The sequence below is a fragment of the Xiphophorus hellerii genome, chromosome 4 (genome assembly GCF_003331165.1).
Source record: "Xiphophorus hellerii strain 12219 chromosome 4, Xiphophorus_hellerii-4.1, whole genome shotgun sequence".
NCBI classification, from domain to species: domain Eukaryota; kingdom Metazoa; phylum Chordata; class Actinopteri; order Cyprinodontiformes; family Poeciliidae; genus Xiphophorus; species Xiphophorus hellerii.
The window spans coordinates 22,860,629-22,880,850 of NC_045675.1; the positions used below are offsets into that span (position 1 = coordinate 22,860,629).

Consider the following 20,222-nt stretch of genomic DNA (forward strand, 5'->3'; position numbering starts at 1 on the left):
GCTCTCACTTACCCGAGATCAATATCTTACCAAAAGTGGAGCGTTACCTAGAATTATCCGTACAGTCTCTTTTTTTTAAGTAATTCGATAACAAATATATTTTGACACACTGATCATAAATGTTTGACGCAAATCAGATCAACCAAAAGATCTTAGATAGTGAGTAGTTCCATCTGTGACAACACTGCTCCTAATCCCAATGGTTTCTACGCAGCACCATGTAGGACTCTTCAGTTTTCAGCCAGAAAAAGAACCATCCATGTCTACTTCAATCATTAATAAGCAACGTTTCCCTACACAAGCCCTTCCACAATCCCTCAAAGATCTGGCTGTGAATTTTTCATAAACCAAGTCTCTGTTTCTTGTTCATGAGCTGTCTCTATACACCAAAGCCTATTCCTTCCATGTCCAACCCGGCGAATTTATTGGATGTAGCAGGAGTGCGAGTAGAGCAGTGGCACTCGGCGTAGGGAAGAAGAGGGAGCGACCTCGCTCCTTCATTACAGGAGGCAGATGTAAATCAAACTAATTATGGAGCCACTACGGTATCGAACCCATGGAGGGGAAATGAAATGATCAGAGGCAGGTCAGTGCTCAACAGAGAGAGAGAGTTAATGAAAATATTAATTACCTGGTGATATAGTGAGAACACCTCACACACCCCCAGTTCCTCTCTGCCTCAAAGCCCCTACCTCAGAGAGCATTTGTTTTAATTGAGTAATAATAAGACTGTTACATTTGGCTGAGTCACTTGATTAGGGTAGGTAATTGACCAATAAAGGTACATGATTGGCAATTATAAAATCCAATGTAGTCCTAATTACTTAGCAACTCTAAAGTGTCTAACATGGAGAACATTGCAGTTCTAAGCAGATGGTTATTTTAAAACTCATAAAATCAGAGCATAGTGAGTTCAGAGTCAGTTAATCCACAAAACGCCTTCAACGCATCCCATAAACCCTCAGTCAAACACATCCCTCCTAATATTAGTAGAATTGGCTATTAATACCAGATTTGGCCACATGATTGATTTATCTCTGTGTTTTTGTTCTGAATTATTCAGTGGTACATTTATCTCCTCACCTTCCCTTCTCCCCAGACTGTTGCACCTCCTCCCTGTTGTGTGACGATGGTCAATAAGTGGCAGGAATTTGGATCCTGACTGTTTCAGACAGCATCATTCTTAGAATACACAAATGAGAAGGTAGTATGCAGCCCAAATAGGTGAAATTGAGTAGCAGTCAATCAAAGTCATTAGAGAATTAATCAACCTTTGTAATTAATCAGCAACAGCAACTCTTATGCGCTTTCCTAAAACTGTTCAAAACACAATATTACGTTAGAATAAGTACACTTTTAAATTGGCAGAATGTAACACAAAAAAAAGTCTCTGCCATTATTTTTGGCATGGAGCAAATGGAAATGTTGGCAATCATAACTGAACTAAATCTCATTTCATGACACTAGAAAAAAAAAGCATATTTGTATGTAGTACATGTCAGTATCTGATTCCCACTGTTGTTAGAAGCTCAGCACATGATTTTTCTTGATTCTTTCCAGAATCTAATAATCGGGAATAACACATAGATGTTTACAGAAAAATCTGACTTTAAGTTGGATTTTTAAAAAAAGTATTTCTTGCACTACCACCCCTCCCCTTCTTGATGCGAACTATTTCACTCTGCTGATAATCATGTGCGTATGGATGTAGTCTGCCATGTGACACAATTTGGCGCTAATTTTTTGCTGTAGGCGACACTAGCACACAGTGTTCAGGCATCACTCTCACAACATCCAAACACAAGTCAGTTTTTATTTACCAGTTTCCAAGGGGTTTGAAGGACAAATTGATTCCATTAAGGCAACCGAGCCTGTGCTTTGAAACTCTTGCTGAGATACATCAATGTGACTGCTGCTTATTACTCAAGCATAATTAGCCGTGTCAACCTATGCAGCTCGATGAGTTGATGCATTCATTCAGCTACCTGTCTGGCTCGCAGCGAGTGAGCGAGTGAGTAAGTGAATGAGTTTTACATAGTTCTTGGCTTTCCTCTATTCGGAGTGACAGCCTAATCAGTAGTTTGTCAAAGCCGACTCCAGCTCCACCTGTCAAAGCTGTCAGTCTTCTGAGGAGCCGATGAGGTCCCCTGAGTAATAAGCAGCAGAGCTGATTTCGCAACCGTGTGACCTGCAAGGTGTGAAGCCAGGCCACTGAGGACATCATAATCATTGTCAGAACATGTGGTATTGATGAAAGATGTCAGGAATGGCTGAAACCTAACATGAGATCCTGGAGGCACTCAGTGGAGTCTCTTGGGTGTGATCGTAGTTATAACACAATGCATTGTGTGATAGTGACGCAAGGCAGCTGCAACATCTGTTGGATGTAGAGAAGGTTGTTGAAGGAGTTTTTGTACCTGTTTTTGTTCTGTTAACAGATTCAATAGTTGCATGTCTGATTCAATGTTTTAACTGCAGAAATGCAACCAATAGTTCATCTCTAAGTTCTATGCTTAGAGATGAACTATCTCTAAGGTGCCACTTTCTTAAGGTGTCCATCAAAAAGCTCGTTTTGCTATTCATCCATTCCAGCAATGAGATTTAGGGGGTCGTTTTCCAGTCTGTGTAACCAGATGCTAACAGGATCAAAGAAAGGCAATCAATGGCCGGCATGATGTGCCCTTCACCATGTTTTCACTCTGAGATGCTTCCTTTTTCTGATAAACGATGTCTGACTTGCAGCATCTCAAATATTATTTACTGAACATGTAAAATGTCCACAAATGCAGACAAAAGATGCAAAAGAATGATGATCCATCTGGAGTTCCTACCCAGGTACGAGAGCAGAACATGATGCCCACACAAGATAAAAGTAGTTCTAGCCAAGCCTGCACTTCAAATTTAAATCAGGAAAGTGAAGATTAATGTGGTGATTTATCCACTGAGGAGGAGGAAGTGAAGAGATGAGAGCAGTAGCATGGAGACTTAACAAACCGGCACCACAGGGAGTGGTTTAAAATATTCTGTAGTGCTCGTACACTTCCAATAATTTACAAAGCAATATGCTAAAATTCCACAAGCATTTAGGTCATGCGTTGTATTTTCTGAACCGGGATTGTTTCTCTGAGATCCACTTGTGTCAGATCTCCCATTTCTCCACACAGCTTTCACAAAAAAAGGAAGTCATGCCTTGACTATGTAAGTCTCACTTTTCTTCCCACATGTCCATGTAAAACTGCTCAGCGATAATGGAGCTTTCAAAATGTTATTCTAGGGACTTTGCCAGGCAACTCAAGCCTCATAAGTTCATCTGAGGTTAGTTTTCTCAAAACAAGATGGCCTTTGGCTCTAAAAAGACACTTCAGGTTACTGCTACCCACAATGCTGGACGGAAGAGAAGTAAAATATTCAGCATCTGCAGTCAAATATTCTCCATAATTTGTCAAGCTATTTGTTGAGGCATAAACATGTTGTGTAATCATCCATCAGCCTTGGTTTGTTTATTCCCTCAAAGAGACTCAAAACATTTCGATATTGTAGAGTAAAATGTGCTTTAAATGCAGAGTGTTTTAGATGGTGGAGGGGAGACCTGTGTCCACTGTCATGGAGCTCCACCGATGTTTGTAGCTAAAGTATTTGCTTTTTCGTTTTTCATTTTTCAGTGTCACCGATAAGTGGCTACACTTCTGTTGGGCAAATTGTATATTTGACCAAGAAAACAAGCAGATATTTGTTTAAAGCCATGAACAGTGAGATACTTCAAAATGATTGAGCCTTCTTGTTTCAGACAGACATTAATCAAAATATTCCTTTTTTTAGTGGGTGTTTTATTTATGTATTTTTTATATATGTTTTGAAAACCAAAGGAAATGGCACATGAGATTTGTTTGTTTAATTCTTTCATGGTTTTAAGGTTGTTGTTTTTTTCTTAAACTCTAAAATACAAAGTTAAAAAATTCAACTCTTCATCAAGCTCAGTGTCAAAAAGTTTTCTACTTGTGAATATGCTACTTTCTTTGGTTTATTTTTGTTTACCGATGTGAAAAGTGATCATTCTGGATAATTGGGAGTTTCAATTGCTCTCATCCTTCTGGTTTTGTGGTACTTGAAATTTTATGACATTTACATACTAGGCTCAAGCAAAAAATAAATAAATAAAAAAGAAAATAGTTGTAGTTGACTCTGGATGTGAGTTTCAGACAGGGATTCTTTAGTGATGGAGAAAAAAGTTCATAAAGATGTTGAGTTGGACGATCTAATCTGTAACATTTAAATCGTCCAGAATCAAAAATGTCCTGAGGTTTCTGCTTCTGTGTTTAGTCTAACTGAAACGACTAAGGACTTCTAGAGAATGGAGAATGAAAATGCTCATAAAAACTGTTCTATATCAGTTTTGTGGGTTTTGTGAAGCTGGATGAAGCCGGATAATTTAACCACTATATGTTTCCGTGAAGATGCATGAAAAAAAAAGGTTATAGTTTCAGAGTTTAATATAATTAGACTTCTGCCCCTTTGTGATTGAATATTGCATCTTTAGAATAGTATCAGAACAAGAGGATCTAAAAAATAAGTCTTAGGATCGCTGCTGCCCCACCACAGATTTCAGACTTTCAATGCGTGCGTGCGTGCTTGCGCGTGCGTAACATTGAGAGAGAAAGGGAGAAAGAGAAAGAGAGACAGAGGAAGAGAGAGAGGAAGAGAGACAGAGGAAGAGAGGGAGAGAAAGAGAAGGAGAGAGCGCATCAACATTTGTTCCCCTGTATGCTTCGAGTTCAGCAAATGAGTTGAACCAGCCTTCCCGGGCAGTCCTCCCTGTCTACCCCAACCTCTAACAACTCATGAAATATTTACGGTGCCTCACAGTAACCTCTCGCACATCCACTCACACACATATATTTTTCTTTCTGTCATTTTAGCTGATAGTCAAGGGATGTAAACGTAAATGTCCGCTTAAGCCTCGCTTTATTTTGAGAGAGCTTGCGAGGTTCACCTCACAAACCTCTCACCCCTCCACGGACGCGTTCACGGGCTGCTCGTAGCCTAGACACTCGGTGAACTTTTGTGCAATTTCAGTTTCGGAGGCCCAGTGTATTGTATTCTGGTTGAATGTATGCAGAGGTAGCTGGATACAAACTTGACACCCGGCCGATCGGCAGCTGCCGGCTGTTTAATCAACAGTGATGAATATTTGATGGCGTGGCGGCGGGCAAATGGTGGCCGACACCCTCCTCATTATCGAAGTCCGTGTGTACAGAGGAAGATATTGAATATCTCTCCGATGGGGACCTGGCCCCTGTCAGCAACATGAAATGCCCCTACATTTCACCACCACACGAAAGTCTAGACCTTAAATATGTGCAAAGCTGGTTCGAAAAATGGGACACCACGCAGAAATAAGAGTTATGGATCAAGCGCCTGGATTCGAAACCGAAACACCTGTAAATATAGGCTTGTATTTGTTCATGTTAGCATTTAATAGTGTACGTAAAGGTGAAAATGGAAAAGTTGATAGTAGAAGCTTAAACAGAGTTTATTACGTGGAAACATACTTGAGACTGGAGATTATCCCAAAAAGACTACGCAAACTTTAACACGAAGGACAGCGACATAAACAGGTCAGAAACGAAGTCGTCGTGATGGTAAAAAACAAAGTCATTCATTCATTCATTCATTCATTCACTGCATAAATCACCACTCCAAGCAAGAATTACTTATTTTACATTTTTGCAAAAAGAGAAGAGAAAAAAAATATTTGCGATATAAAAAAGAATAAGGTATTTCTCTTTTACATACATTATTTTTGTTTTAAAGTATTGTGCATACTTATTGCAAGATTTAGGCTTAGCTTATGTAGTCAAGGTTAGAATAAATAGAATGTACGTGCGTTTTAAAAAATTATGACATTATGTAGAGGTGTTCACTTTTGGTTAACCTTGCTGAGCCTGACTCTCACAGAGAACTAAAGTTCCTGTCCTACATTTTATTATTATTATTATTATTTTTAAGTAAAGTATTTCAAATAAACAACAAATCTGTAAATTCACACTAAACAAAACATTAGTTTTAAACCCCTGTCGCTTCTCTTGAGTTTACGTCGATGACGCTGACGTTGGGTCTCCTTATATGGCATATTCTCGCTATTAACCCCCCCCCCCCCCTCCCCCTTATGCTTCCGGTCGCTCGTCCCTCTCTTTTCTCGCGCGCCTACCTGCTGATACGCGTGCGAGTAATGACGAGAGGGAGCAGGGTTCAAAGAGCACTCCGCCCGGGGCCGCGGCGGCTCTTTGAAGGCAAGGACTGGGAAATAAGTGACATTTAGGAAGTGAGGCAGGTTTAGCATAAAGTGACATTTAGGTGGCGGGACGTGATTTGAGAACGAGTTGAAACGTCCCGCCATGATCACGTGAAGACACTGACAAGTGTTTTGATGTTTTAGTGTCGCACTTTATCAGTTTAGTTGTCAAGCGGTGAGTTCAAACAACTGTACTAAGGTTAAACCGAGCATATTTCCAGATTTTTTTTTTTTTTAATTATTATTATTTTAGTTTTTATTTGACTAAACTTGACTAAATAGACTAAACTTGACTATTTGGCCTTTATGAAAGAATGTTGTGTACATTTACAACAGGTATCTTGTGGGTTGGGTTTTTAGATACCCTACTAATTATCTGCATGGTGAAAAGATGTGACACAAAGCACAACTGATCCTGGCTCATTGATTAATACTCAATTTGTGGTTGGTTGCTACATAAGTATTGATTTTGGGACCTTTTCCAATTTTGACAAGAGGTTTTTTTTGTTGTTTGTTTGGTTGGTTGGTTGGTTTTTGTGACAAAATGAATGTAGTTATAAATAGATCTTTTGGGAAGAGCAAAATAAAAATGGTCAAGAGGATGAAGGGGTTTATCCCTGTTTTTTGTCCCCATAAATTATAATTTGTCAACTACCTCAGCTAGTGTACAATTATTATTATTATTATTATTATTATTATTATTATTATTATTATTATAACTATTATTATTATTAATTATTAATAAGTGTCAATTGGTCAATACCAATTGAAGTACGTATTGAAATTCACACAGCAAAGAATCAAAATATCAAATTTGGCTTCAATAAACTGCCAATATTAGTCGTTAATTTATTTCCAAATTTAAAAAAAAAAAATCACCAGTTCTGCAAGTTTGAGCTGTTCCCATCACGTCGCCTATTATTTTGCTTTCCTACAACTTTTTGACCCCTCATCTAAACAACTACACCCACAATAGGACTTCTGTGCTCCATACTAATACAAATCTATAGTTTTTGTTGTTGTTGTTGTTGTTATGAAGGCGACCTGCATCTCCTTGATGCGTCCACATCCATTTTTATGTGTCATTCGCTACATGACAAGAGGTCAGCCCCTCAAGATCAAATATTTTTCTTACTAAATGACGGATTTATTAGACAAATAAGTTGTGCGTCTGACTCTGAACCCTCTGTGATTGAAATATACCCTTGTGTCAACAGCACCGCCTCTCAAACCGGGTCCCCGGCGATGAAGGGCTGCCACGGCGGATTACTGAGCAAATATGAGTGGGAAATGAGTGCAGATCTGGGGGGATCTTCCCATCCGCATCCTAGGTTTGACATTTCCGTCCAAAGGCCAACCTTAGCGCGCATTGTTAGATCAACTGAGCCATCTGAGGCTTCTCTTTTTATTATTTATTTTTTGAAGAAAATTCATAAGTTGGCCTGGAATAACATCGAAAACAAAAATGAGTTCAGATTAAACAAATAAACCCAACTAACGTCAATTGTGAGCCTTTTTTTCCACCCTTCCTTTTACCTTCAGCGCGTCATCTTGTAATTATAATGATCTAATCCATCTTAACCTGGGTGCCTAACAGCTGCGATTAGAGTAGGCTCACTTTCTTCCGCTCAGAGCCATAGTAAAAATTCGTACGCTCGTAAATCTAAGCGCCCCGCGTAACCATAACGTGGCGAAATCATTATTTGCCGAGGTGGTGTCAGAGACTCGCTCATTTCGTCTGTCAGGAATCCAATTTCCTTTTATTTACATCCGCGGTATAGATTAATTACTCCCCTGACTAGTAGCCTGCAGGAATTAAGTTATGGGATCCTTTGGAAGGCTCCACGATTAATCCATCACGGCCTACGCAAGGATACAAAGGCGGAAGCAGAAGTGGTGATTAATATGGGCGAAATTTGCCTATATGGTGAATAATAATAATAATAATAATAATAATAATAATAATAATAATAATAATAATAATAATGTGAAACCAGTTATCTGTGGCCCAAGAAGCACGACCAAAGCATCACGGGAAGTAACACGGTGGGAAGAGTTTAATGTACTTGAACGATCCAGACATGCAAAGGCCTTTCTCTCTCTCTCTCTCTCTCTCTCTCTCTCTCTCTCTCTCTCTCTCTCTCTCTCTCTCTCTCTCTCGGGCCTCTGTATTATGAATACCTGAGATCAGGTGACGATGCGGCGCAGTATTGATGGGGCTTTAAGGGTTATGATATCGGCGAGGACCATCGATGAAATATCCCCAACTGATTAATAGAGGGCTCTGTCGTAACGGCCTGACATATGGTAGGCGAGGCAGCTGGGGACGGTACCTCGGGCATCCCCTACGGCCATTAACATATTAGAGGCTATTGTGAAGGCAGACAGTCCGACTTCATCCACAGCCCCTTGTGCAGAGAGACAGCACCCCAGAGCTGTTTGATATAGGCTTTCAATAATGCATCACTCTTCAGTCCGCCAGCGGAGCTGTTCGTGGTGCTGAAATGATGGTGCCATGTGGCGCGTGTGGTGCTGCTGGTGGAGAGTGTTCAGTGCCAACGGTGCTGTGTGGCTGACTGTCCGTACTATAAATAAATAAATAAATAAATAAATAAATAAATAAATAACAGATAGATAGATAGATAGATAGATAGATAGATAGATAGATAGATAGATAGATAGATAGATAGATAGATAGATAGATAGATAGATAGATAGATAGATAGATAGATAGATAGATAGATAGATAGCATTCAAGTTTTCAATAAATTGCATTAATTATTATTTGCTACAAAATAACCAAGCTGTATTCCGTTCTAAGCTTTGTTTCTGAAACAATCTTATCATTATTTGCTCATTCAGGTTAAAAACTATGTGAAATTTAAAAAAAAAAAAGGCCTACTTACTTTGACGAGCCGCATCCTCTTCTGTCCAATTTGGCCCAAAAAAAATCTACAGAAAACAAAAACGAGAAGCTTTCGCTGCTGTTATACAAGCGACGTCCTCCACATGCCCACTTCCTCTGAAAACCCCGAATGCCGACTGAAAGTATTGCATCTTATAGCGGCAAAAACCTTGATTAATATTGCATTACACGCTTATAAAAATTCAGAGTAATTCATAGGACCAAGTGCCAGGCGAATGTGAAGGAAGAAAAAAAAAATCCGTGCAGGTTTAGAGTTCAAACAGCACAGTTAAAGGAGGGATGAGATGTCATTGTGATATTTCAAAGATAAAATCTGTTATTTTATTACTTTGTGTTGTTTTGCTCGCCTCTTTCTCTCTTTTTTGTTCTTCTTCTTCATTTGCATGCCCTCTTTTATGCTACCGCTGAATTATTCTGACGTTGCTGTGACACTTCAGTGGATCTAGTGTGTTGTCAGGGCCTGGCATCACCATAAATCTAGAAGAGTGGAGCTTTATCCTGAAATTTTCAAAAATGATCATTACAATTTTACTTGGCAAGGAAACATTAATTTATGACTAAAATAGTGCATTATTGTTGCTATTTTTATTGTTATTATTAAGGAGATAGCTATTGGAAACAAACTTTTGTCCGATTTCTTTTTCTCTTTTTAAGCTAATGTCTACTGTGTAATTTAGAAAAAAAAAACTAAACGGATTTATTATTAATTATCATTCTTGCAATTATAATTATATTATTATCGAATGTAAGTGAATATTATCGATAATATTTTTCATATTTTTAATTTGAGAATACATTAAATCGTTGCTTGATTTAATATGTGGGATTCAAATAAAATAAATTTCCCATCCAAGCTTTATTTGCAAATAAAAAAAAGGGAGGGGGGGGAAGACAGAAAAAATAAAGAAAAGGAAACAAAGAAAAGCTGAAGGGAAAAAACATAACTTCATATCGTACTAAAAGCATTTCACTTTTAACAAAGTTGTTGCTATAATATTGTGCAACAACAATGAGCCCCTTGAGTAGCGTGTCCAATCACAACCAGGAGAAAAAGAAAAAGCGCACGGTTTTCTTTCTTTGATTTATTAGAAGATTGCTGGAACACACTCCCCGTTGGATTTTGGCGTACAGGATGGAGAGTACCAATGAAAGTAAGAGGACAACAGAGGAGAGTGTAGAAGTTGTGAGTGAGGGAAGGAGACATTTTCCATGATGCACATGGCGCCGTAGTTTTGTAAACATACCTGTGCACAAAGTAAATAGTACTTACACAACGACTCCGTAACAGTTAACACGACAAACAACGAGGTGATCTTAATGCGAAAACAAGCATTTAACAGTGACTTACAACCACCCACAAAAAAAATAAGGTCTATCAGTAGATAGCACTACTGTAAGCAGTGATTTATTTATTTATTTTTCTTAAATGCATAGAGTGTTTGCACTGCAAACTGAAACGCATAAAAGAAAATTTTCCTCTTTTTTTTAAATTGTGATTACTCCTTCATGAAGCACAGACGCTGTTCGTGCTCTGATCTGTGATGCCAAAGGTGTCGCAAGACCCCTAGAAATTGTTTCCAAAACACAGGAGTTCGCCTCTTGTAAGTGATAAACTGTAGTCTGTACATACAAACCATGTCGATCTAAACCTAAAGGATCTTTTTTTGTGTGTGTGCAAATTTAAATAAATATATCTGTAGTTATTATGATGGCCTGTAGAGGCTTATTTGCTTCCCGTGAATTAGTATTTCATGCAGGCCCAATTTATTTTATTAATTATTATTTTTTTTCGTTAGACATTAAAGTTTGCAACAAAACTTGAAGTGTATAGCAGCTTCTAAAATTAGAATAAAGGAACACATGAATGAATGAACAGCTTCGTGAATTACTCTATACCAAACAGTGACAAGAATCAAACCGAAACACAGTTCAACAATAAATGAGGTAATTCGTAAATGGCTATATTTCAAATCATAGGCCTATTAGAGAAGAAAAACAACTCGCTGTATTGTGTCGAGCAAATTACGTCTTTCCACGCGTTTTGAAAGGCAATGACGACGACGACGCTAAACTTTTCCCTCGCAACAACTGAGCGAAATTTGTGTAGTCTGGTATTTGCATACTTCACATTCACCAATAACGTGAAAAATAAACAAGATATATGAAGCCTCATAAAATGGGTGTCTATAGCCCATTGTGCACCAACGTGTAAAGTCGCTGGAGACAAAAGACTGAAAATGGTGTCTTGTTAGTGTCCCTTGGTCCCCAAATTCAGTCACCCAGCTCTTCATTTCATTTCTCTCTGTTGTCTCTGCCCATCAGTGAGCAGCTGAAAATTTCAACCTTTTCTGCTTCTGTCTTTGGTTACAAAACCACACTCGCACCACATTTTTTTTCAAGTCCAACTTTTCAGCTATAGCCGCTATTTTCTCGGAGGACGGCCGAGGCTGTACGGCGAAGTACGCCTCCAAAGACCTCTTTTCCGGGGCTGCTATCGAGGTCCTCTTCCGTTTCTTTTCCCCGCCGTTGAAAATGTCAGGTTTGCTCATTTTCTCCCTCTGGGCCCCCTCGGCCTCCTCCAGCCAGGCCTGAAGGATGGGTTTGAGCGCAATCATGTTGTTGTGGGACAGAGTTAAGGACTCAAATCGACAAATTGTACTTTGGCTCAGCGAGCCCACACCGGGGATTTTGAGATTAGCCAGAGCGCTGCCCACGTCCGCCTGGGTCACCCCCAGCTTGATCCTCCGCTGCTTGAAGCGCTCCGCGAAAGCCTCCAGCTCCCTTGGGTCTGTGTCCGAGTCATTGATGGAGGGAAGTCCGGGGTTTGTCAGACCTGGGCCGCCTTGGCTTCCACCGTGATGGCCCGGTAAGAGCCCGTGGTGGGTGAGCGACGAGTTCATGCTCATTGCCTGGTGGGATAGGTGACCCAAACCGTGCATGTGGGAATGCGGGTGGGCAGAGGAGGTGGAGATGAGCCCTCCGCCGCCACCTCCGCCTCCCCCGCCACCTCCTCCGCCTGTCCCGTCGTGCGAGGACATCAGGGTGAGGGACGGCGAGCCGATGTGATCCATGATGTCCGGAGGCTCCAGGTTCTGGTGGTGGTGGTGGTGATGATGGTGGTGGTGGTGGGCCAAGGGCACAGTGGACGTCGACGAGCATGGCACCGTGCTCATCGTGTGGTAGGTGGCGTCCGGTTTGAACGGGTGCGTCTTGGCCTGGGACACGGCGATGTCCACGGCGGCCAAAGCCTCTGCCCGAGCCAGCAAGGTCTCATCCAGACTCGCGAATATGTTGCTCTGTAGCTGCGAGGGCAAAAAAATTAAAAAAAAAATAAAAAATGAAAAAAAATGAAAGGGAAGAGGAGAAGAAAGTGAGTGAGTGCAAAATAGGAAAAGGCACATGGAAGGAAAAGAGGAAAAAGAAACGTGCATAAATGCATCTGTCAGTCGGTACTTTTGGCGACACGCAGCAGAGTTGAGTATTCCTTCAGAGGCGGGAAGTCATAAAAATTAATACAAAAACGGCAAACGCCGGGCTTTTGCGTGAGCATGCTTTCAAAAAGATCACAGACTCTCCGAGTGATTGCTGTGGAATACATGAAAAAAACATTAAGCGCGCGTCGTGGCGGAAAGTGCCTTGAAGCGCCTCTCGTTATTACGCACAAGACAGCGCTCGTCGCTTGCGAGCAGCCGAGGCAGGAAAAGTGACAAAGAAGGTAAAGTTTTCTGGGATCATTTACCTGTGGAGTTTGCAGGCAGGCTCTCCTTATAGCTTCCGAGCTGGAATGCAGAGTGGTGTACTTGTGCTCGGGTAAGGAGGGATGCATGGCGAAGTGCGGCTGTTTGCTGTTCATGGACATCATCTTGGCGAACGTCTCGAATTAAAGTGCTCAGGAGAAGAAAAAAATAAAATAAAAATAAATAAAATAGAGGGGGAGGGAGGGGGGGGAACAGCTACGAGAGCTGGAAAATAGTCATAGATAATCACAGATCCTTTGCCTATTCGGTAATGATGCAGTGCGGTTCGCTCTGTAGTGCGCCGAGTGCGGCAGCCTTGTGCCCGGAGATCACAGAGATGCCTGCAGTCTCTCAGACGCGCTTATCTGTCTACTGTTTCCCCCACTGCTGGGGATGAGAGAGGCTCTTACACCTGAGCGCCTCAGATCTCGTCAAGCCCGTGCTCGGCTGCTCTCGCGAGACACGAGCTGCCAGAACAGTGAACTGGCTGACAGATAAGAAAAAAGAAAAACAAGCTGCTCACAGGGCAGGCAATCACATCTGGAGAGTAGTTGCTTGCGTTTTAGGGCTTCTCTCTATCCAGCTACAGGAGTGCATCAGTAGCTTTCAGGCCTCATTCTTCACTTCAGCTCCAGTTCACAAATGACCCGGTGCAGCTAATTTTGGCTTGTGTAGCTAAATATATATATATATATTTTATAATGCAATTGTCTACACTCATTCTTAATGTAATCTGAGACACAGAAAAGCAACGTTTCGTGCAATCACACACCTAATTATATCAGAATATTCAGTCTATTCTGGTTTTCTTTTTTTAATCCACTATTAGGATATCAAGTTCTGTTGGTAAAGTTTCCAGTCCAGGTGGCAGGGTCCTTCTTTTTCACCCCTAATTAAAAGAAAATGGGGAGCACCACCTGATCATTAAGGCCCATTATTGCCAGATGAGTGCAAAACAAATTGATTTAATACATCACCAAACCTTGCACGGTCTTTATCTAAATTAATTAATCCCAATGAATTAACACTTCATTAATTCAAACCACAATGGTTATCCAATTAAAATTTCATGCAGTGATTAGAGGTATGTGAAATATACACGGCACCGTTAAATTTGCATAATAAATAAGGCGGCTCGCTGGTGCTGCTGCGTGTGAGGTCTCTAATGTGTGTCCTTACAGGGTTTTGTCGACATGAACAGGCTGTGCCGTTTCCATTTTTAATAGCAATGTATTAATAATTGTGACAGCTTAAGGTATTTTAAGTCATATGTGGTTAAAAAAAATAATAAAATGTTGGAACGTCACTACAAAACAGAGGACAATCACTGTTGACAGGAGCCACACCAGATGCTCAAGGCAGCAGAAATTCAGACATACACAGTTTTCATACATTTTTTGCTTTGCATTACTTCTTTATTTCCTAACACACAATTATTTTCTGTAGCATTTCAGTGTTTCAAGATAATCTTTTTTTGTTGTTGTTATTAAACAATGATCTCAGTTGGTTAATAGCGGAAAACTACACACAAGTAGGCTGCAAATAAGTCTGATAAAAGTCCCAGCACAAAACAAGACACTTCTGTACACAACTGTTGGAGTTAGTGGTACGTTACGAGCTGAAAATATGCTTTATGTTAACCGAGTTGCTAAGAGACCTACAACCCCACTTTACAAAAAGTACCTCAGTGTTGTTCTAGTTTAATTCATTTAACACTACACAACAAAAACGTTAATAAATTACATCCAAAGGATGTAATGCGGTTTTGAAAATTTTGTTTTCAATGCCATTACATGAGCTTTGAAAGTTTGGTGGGACTGCTTGTGTTGAAGGGACTGTGTGACTTTCTCTTTCCTGGCTGGCAACCGTTCAGTGCACTTCTGTCTCTTGTTGTGTTCACAGGCTTACTACTAGTGCAGCCAGAGGAGAATGAAGGGTTCACATGATCCTGATCCTGGTGTTGGGTTTCTGGACTGAGGGAGTCAGAGGGAGCAGTCTTAATCTCATCCAGAGAATCAAACAACAAGTCAAACGACATTTCTTCGGTCAGGGAAGGCCCTGCATGCTCTGGGGAGCCAGAAACGCGGGCACCATCCATCCCATCCGACACCTGAGCAGCAAAGCTTTCCTTGTCAGAGCCTGTTGGAGCAACGCTGACATTCAAATCACTATCCTTGTTAGTGTCTGAACACTGGTTCTTATTCTCCTCTGGAATCGCAGGTTTGCCGTTATTGTCGGCCAAGGCGTCAGGGCTGGTTTGCTGCTCTGAGACAAGAGTGTTATCCAAGTCTATGTGAGGGGAGGAAGCCAAGAAGAACTGGGATCCCCGGCTACTGGAGCTTTCTCCATCGTGCATCATGGAGTCCAACTCTGATATTTTGTCCAGGTAAGCTGCATCCATTGATGCCTCACTGGACATTTGTAAACTATCAGGCTCCTCTCTGATAAGAGTATCAGATGTACCTCCCTTTGCTAGGTTTTCTTTACTTGAACCTGGGTGTGACATGTCCCGCAAACTTGATTGCTGCCAGGAGTCCCAGAAGACAGATTTGGAGGATTCCATTTCCGTTTGATATAAGCCTTTAGGAAACTTTTCCAGGCTGTTGATTTTTTTCTCCAAGGCTGCGCTAGTCTTCCCATGGCTAGCATATTCTTCAAAATCGAGCCTTCTCAGATGAGAGACAGGTTTAAATGCAACTTTCTTCTCATGGATGCCAGGGCTTCTCAAGGTCAGTGAGCGGAAAGCAGAGGAAGGAGTGGTGGGCAAGAAGTCAGAGGGAATGCTTTCAGAGTCCTCGTTCTTCTGCTCTCCAGGCACATTTCTGTGAAACTCCTTGTGATCTGCTGACGGCAGGAACACCAAACTGTGATTCCGTGAAAATGTTCGACACTCCGCTTCCGGGTTGCTGCAGATGGACCTTCTCTCGTTGTCGCTCAAGCTTCTCATCATCATATTGATCTTTTGTTGCTGTAGGAGAACGTCAGTTGCGCCTTTGTTAGTCCCAAGAGCTTCTTGTGTCTCAAGCTGTCTGTTCTCAGACTTCCTGACACGAGATTCCAGGTCCTCGATGTATTGGTCGCTGCGATCAAGAGCGCGTTTCAGGTGATCGACATCGCGCTCGTACTGCTGAATCTTAGCTTCCAGGGCTGCCACAGTGTAGCGGCCAAACCTAAGAACAGATCAGTTTGTCATGAAATGACAACAAACAAGTAAAATGACAATTAGCTGAATCATAACCTGTCTTAATTAGTCTTTGTTTATTCAAAACACACATTTTCTACAATCTAGCAACTATGAAACAAGCATAATAGATATGCAAAAGTAAAATTTAAACAACATCTTGAAATAAAAGGAATATGACTGTCTACAGGCCATCTTTTTCAAACTTGAAGTAAACCTGATCTCACTTAAAGGCCAGACGTATTTGTTTTTATTGATGAAACTGTCTAACGCTCATGTTTGTTGACAGAAACTTAATCCAATACTCTCCCTACCGTTTTGTAAATCAGGGTTGAGGTTTATAAAATATTTCAAGTAGAAGAAAACAAAAGATTGCATATGAACATAACATAGCATATTTCAGGCGAAAAGGAAATTTCCTCAAATTGAAACTCATTAATTTAATGACAGAAGAAAACTTTTGAAAACGGGGAGGGGGGAAAGTCATGGTATCAGAAAAAATTAACAAATTTGATGGTAAGAAACACCAAAATATTACTTACTTCTGAGGAGATCTGCTTGCCACCTCTGCTTTCAGTCTCATATTCTCTTGCACAAGGTCAACATTTTGAGATCGCAAAGTCTTATTTGCCTAAGAAACACATTAATAAATGTATTTGTTGGCATCAAAAAAGTTCAACAAAATCAACATTAACTGTACAATAAAACACATTCTGGATATACAGATTACCTCTCTCATCTTGTCCATATCATGTTTTATCTTATCACAAACATCTGTAGCAGCTTGGAGTTTGTTTTTCCATTCCTCCACCAAAAAAAGCGAAACTCTCTTGTCATCTGGCTGCTCTGTGTTGAGGTTGCACGGGAGCAAAGCAGTCTTAAGTTGGTCTTCCAGACTTTGATTTTTTGATTTTAGCTCCTCGTTTTCTCTGATGAGTCCATCAATCTCTTCCTGTCAAAAAGAGATTTTATGTATCTGAAAGCAGGACTTCGATTGTTGACATCTAAACCATATCAAGGATTTCTAAAGCTAAAAAAAAATACATATGTTGTGGCAAAAATAACCAAACATGGAAAAGGTCTAGATCGTCTTAATGGAGTATTTTTTGTTGATTTGGATGAATGCTTTGGTTCAAGTAATACTAAAAATTTAGCTAAATGAAAAAGTTTAGTCAGTTAGTTTGGAAATAATTAACATTTTATCCAACTTGACTCCAACCACGCTGATTAAATGCATGACTCTGCCACCACCACAATCTGCAGATCTTTCAGCCTGATACGTTCACCACTCATATGTTGTCAGATTGGTGAAGGCCAGATTTAATGTGACAAGTCAATGTTGTAGAACACGTTTTGTTTTCTTCTCTTGAGTGACGCCTTTGCACCTTAGCACAATCATTTAAATCTCACGTAAGCTCTACAAGTGGCTTTATCTAGAATATGCAAACAGATGAGAAATGCTTGAAGAAATGTTAGGTTCAGATTCATTATAAAATGATGCAACATAGCTATTTCAGGTTGTTTATATTTTTCCCTTCAATGTTTTCAATGGAAAACAATTTAGTTCTTTGAAAAATGCAACACAAAAAGGGTGTCCATTACCTTTCTATACATTCCATGTTCAATTATTTTGAGTGGTGAGTGTGTTTAGATTTGAGGAAGTGGACAGGAAATGACATGCTCAGCAAAGGACATTTTTAAGTATCTACAACAACTAAAAAGGTTTATGAATATCTGAGTTATTACTTTAATGTCGGTTCTCTACAACCATCTCACTTTATGAGTATCTGCTCCACAATACTCCACTTAAAAGAACCCCAGCAGTAATCCTATATATGGCACTCTTTTCAATATCTTCACCGATACTAAAATAAAACCTAAAAGGAATCTATATTTGACAACCTCATACTCTCGTAGAAGCAGTTCTCCTCTGGTTTTCCTCAGACATTTCCTCATAGAGGGGCTCTCGCTGTAATCGCCATCATTTGTCCCTCCTGTGGGGAGGAAAAAACAGAGTGCAGTAAAAGACAAGCAGTGATATTAAAGAATTAAAATATCAGCTTTCACCATTTCCAGGAAGAATTTCTACCAGAGTTTAACTAGAAACTCCACACCTCTATTTGATAAACACAACTTTCAAACAGGCTTCTCAGCATTGCCATATTGGAAATTTCTTCCTCACAGCTGAGTAATAGATCTTATTTCAATATGGGGTCAACTCAAAGCTTTTGATCAGTCCTTAATAGCATATAGCTAAATATAGTCCACTTTAAATTTTAATTTTCAGCTCTGTTTTAACAAGCAACAGGAACAACTAATAATCGTATAGATATCACAACTGATTTCTGTAAATAAGGCCTGGATTCTAAAGAGCACAAAACAGAAGCAGACACAGCCATAAACACTGATCTATGGCTGGACATTTATTTGTTATTTGAGGACAAAAACTCTTATACACTCTTCCTTCATAGATGTAATAGTTATTTGACTTCTACAATCAAAAATGGCAAGGCTGGTGGTTAAGCAGGAAATTAACTTTGTTTTTCCTCCAACTCAAAAAGTTAACACACATACTGTAGCTGGTGATGTCTTAAATAATCTTGAGGGTAAGCACAATCAAACAAGGTTTTCTTTCAGGCAAAATTTAGGGATGCACCGATATAAAAATTTGAGACAAATATTGATATCTAATATTGCTGTTATTGCCAATAATCAATATTTATCAATATATACTATCCTTTCAATGCCTTAAAAAAAGTAATCTCACAATCCTACACTGCATCAGTCACATGACCAAACAAACACCACATGACCAACACTAACCCCTTTTCCCTTAAGATATAAAGGGCAAGAATATGGAAATAAATACTGGTTGTTATATCGGCCCGTTTTATTAATCAGACCAATATTTAGATGTTGAAGCCTGTTTAGGTAATGGACAGTGTCAGAAAAGCACAGCTTTGAGTTTAGTCCATCTCAAGCTTTAAGTTGCAGTGGCGCATGTAATGATGTTCCGTAAAGCACCAGGGTCGGTCGATGCTGAACTTTATTTTATTTCTCATACTGGTTTGCAACTAAAAAGCCAGGAAGCAAACACCACGGAGGATTCTCACAGAGTCTGGAAAACCAGGTTTGGTAACTACAAAGAAGTAGAACAGAGTTTGGAAAATATTTGTAGTTTCAGACATTTTCAGCCAAGCCCGTTGTCTAAGCTGGTATCAATTTGCTTGTCTAAACTTCCAACCTTTCTTTATGATTTGAGGAGGTTCTATATTTAATGTCTGACTATTGCTGAAACAATAAATCCGAGGTAAACTTCTGTATTTATAACGTAGAACTTGCGTAAAAGGGCCCGAGCACTCTTTAAATTTGCCTGCAAAAGTGTGAAATTCCTACAAAAGCTGTGCAGGAACCCTATGGACCATCTATGACTCTCCTAATCTAGTTGTTTATGGAAAAAAAAACTGTCTTATAGACACAGTTTTTGAATATGCGCTCATGTTTGGTTAGGCATCGCATTCGTCTTGGTTTGTGTCAGTGTTCCGTGAAGCCACGCACCGATTATTTCCCTGCACGGGTTCTCGGCTGTGATGGGCACTCTGCAGGTGGGACACTGGCTGGCTTTCTTTAACCACATCTCCATGCAGCACGAGCAGAACACGTGGTGATTGGCGCAGACGACGGGCTGCTTGACCTGCAGAAGCAAACCTGAGTGAGTTATATCTAGAGTAGGCCTGACAAAGATTATGAGAAACATATTGACTTTGCAAATGACGGCGTCGCAAAGCTGAACTGGTTTGTTACTAAGAAACCGTCTGTTCCGCGTGAACGTAGTTCTAACAAACAGATGGTGAAGTTTGTTAAAAGCGTAACGCTGTTACCTTTCCGAGACATATCTGACAGGAAATTGGCAGAGTTAGAGAGAGGGTCGATGTCTGGTAGATATGAGCCATATTTCCAGAGAACATAGCACAGAGAAGAAGGGACTTCCTTTGAGGCGGTACAAAGTTTCAAATTAGGGAAGCCACTGTTCCGCCCGCCGACTCTGAAAACTACGGGAAGCGTGAACGGCCTAAAAGGAATCTG

General features: G+C 40.2%; 2 protein-coding genes and 2 long non-coding RNA genes across 4 annotated transcripts in view; 1 reads left to right on the plus strand and 3 right to left on the minus strand.

Annotated features, from left to right (window-relative positions):
- LOC116718067 (uncharacterized) overlaps positions 1-9,749 on the minus strand; it is a 52,603-nt gene extending 42,854 nt beyond the window's left edge. Inside the window, exons 1-2 of the long non-coding RNA XR_004338866.1 lie at positions 9,199-9,749; positions 8,474-8,877 (exon numbers count right to left, since the gene is read on the minus strand). This is a non-coding gene — a long non-coding RNA (uncharacterized LOC116718067). The remainder of the gene's footprint in view (positions 1-8,473; positions 8,878-9,198) is intronic.
- Positions 9,750-10,280: 531 nt separating this feature from the next.
- pou4f1 (POU class 4 homeobox 1) lies at positions 10,281-13,347 on the minus strand. The gene is made up of 2 exons (XM_032559725.1): positions 12,958-13,347; positions 10,281-12,520 (listed from the first exon to the last, which is right to left on the minus strand). The coding sequence occupies exons 1-2, from the start codon at positions 13,078-13,080 to the stop codon at positions 11,537-11,539; spliced, it is 1,107 nt and encodes a 368-aa protein (XP_032415616.1). The 5' UTR covers positions 13,081-13,347; the 3' UTR covers positions 10,281-11,536.
- Positions 13,348-14,344: 997 nt separating this feature from the next.
- Positions 14,345-20,175, minus strand: obi1 (ORC ubiquitin ligase 1). The gene is made up of 6 exons (XM_032561517.1): positions 20,018-20,175; positions 19,695-19,830; positions 18,039-18,130; positions 16,867-17,088; positions 16,679-16,767; positions 14,345-16,125 (listed from the first exon to the last, which is right to left on the minus strand). Exons 1-6 carry the CDS (start codon positions 20,102-20,104, stop codon positions 14,745-14,747), a joined length of 2,007 nt encoding a protein of 668 aa, XP_032417408.1. The 5' UTR covers positions 20,105-20,175; the 3' UTR covers positions 14,345-14,744.
- LOC116719125 (uncharacterized) overlaps positions 15,230-20,222 on the plus strand; it is a 40,159-nt gene continuing 35,166 nt past the window's right edge. The window contains exon 1 of the long non-coding RNA XR_004339083.1: positions 15,230-15,341. This is a non-coding gene — a long non-coding RNA (uncharacterized LOC116719125). The remainder of the gene's footprint in view (positions 15,342-20,222) is intronic.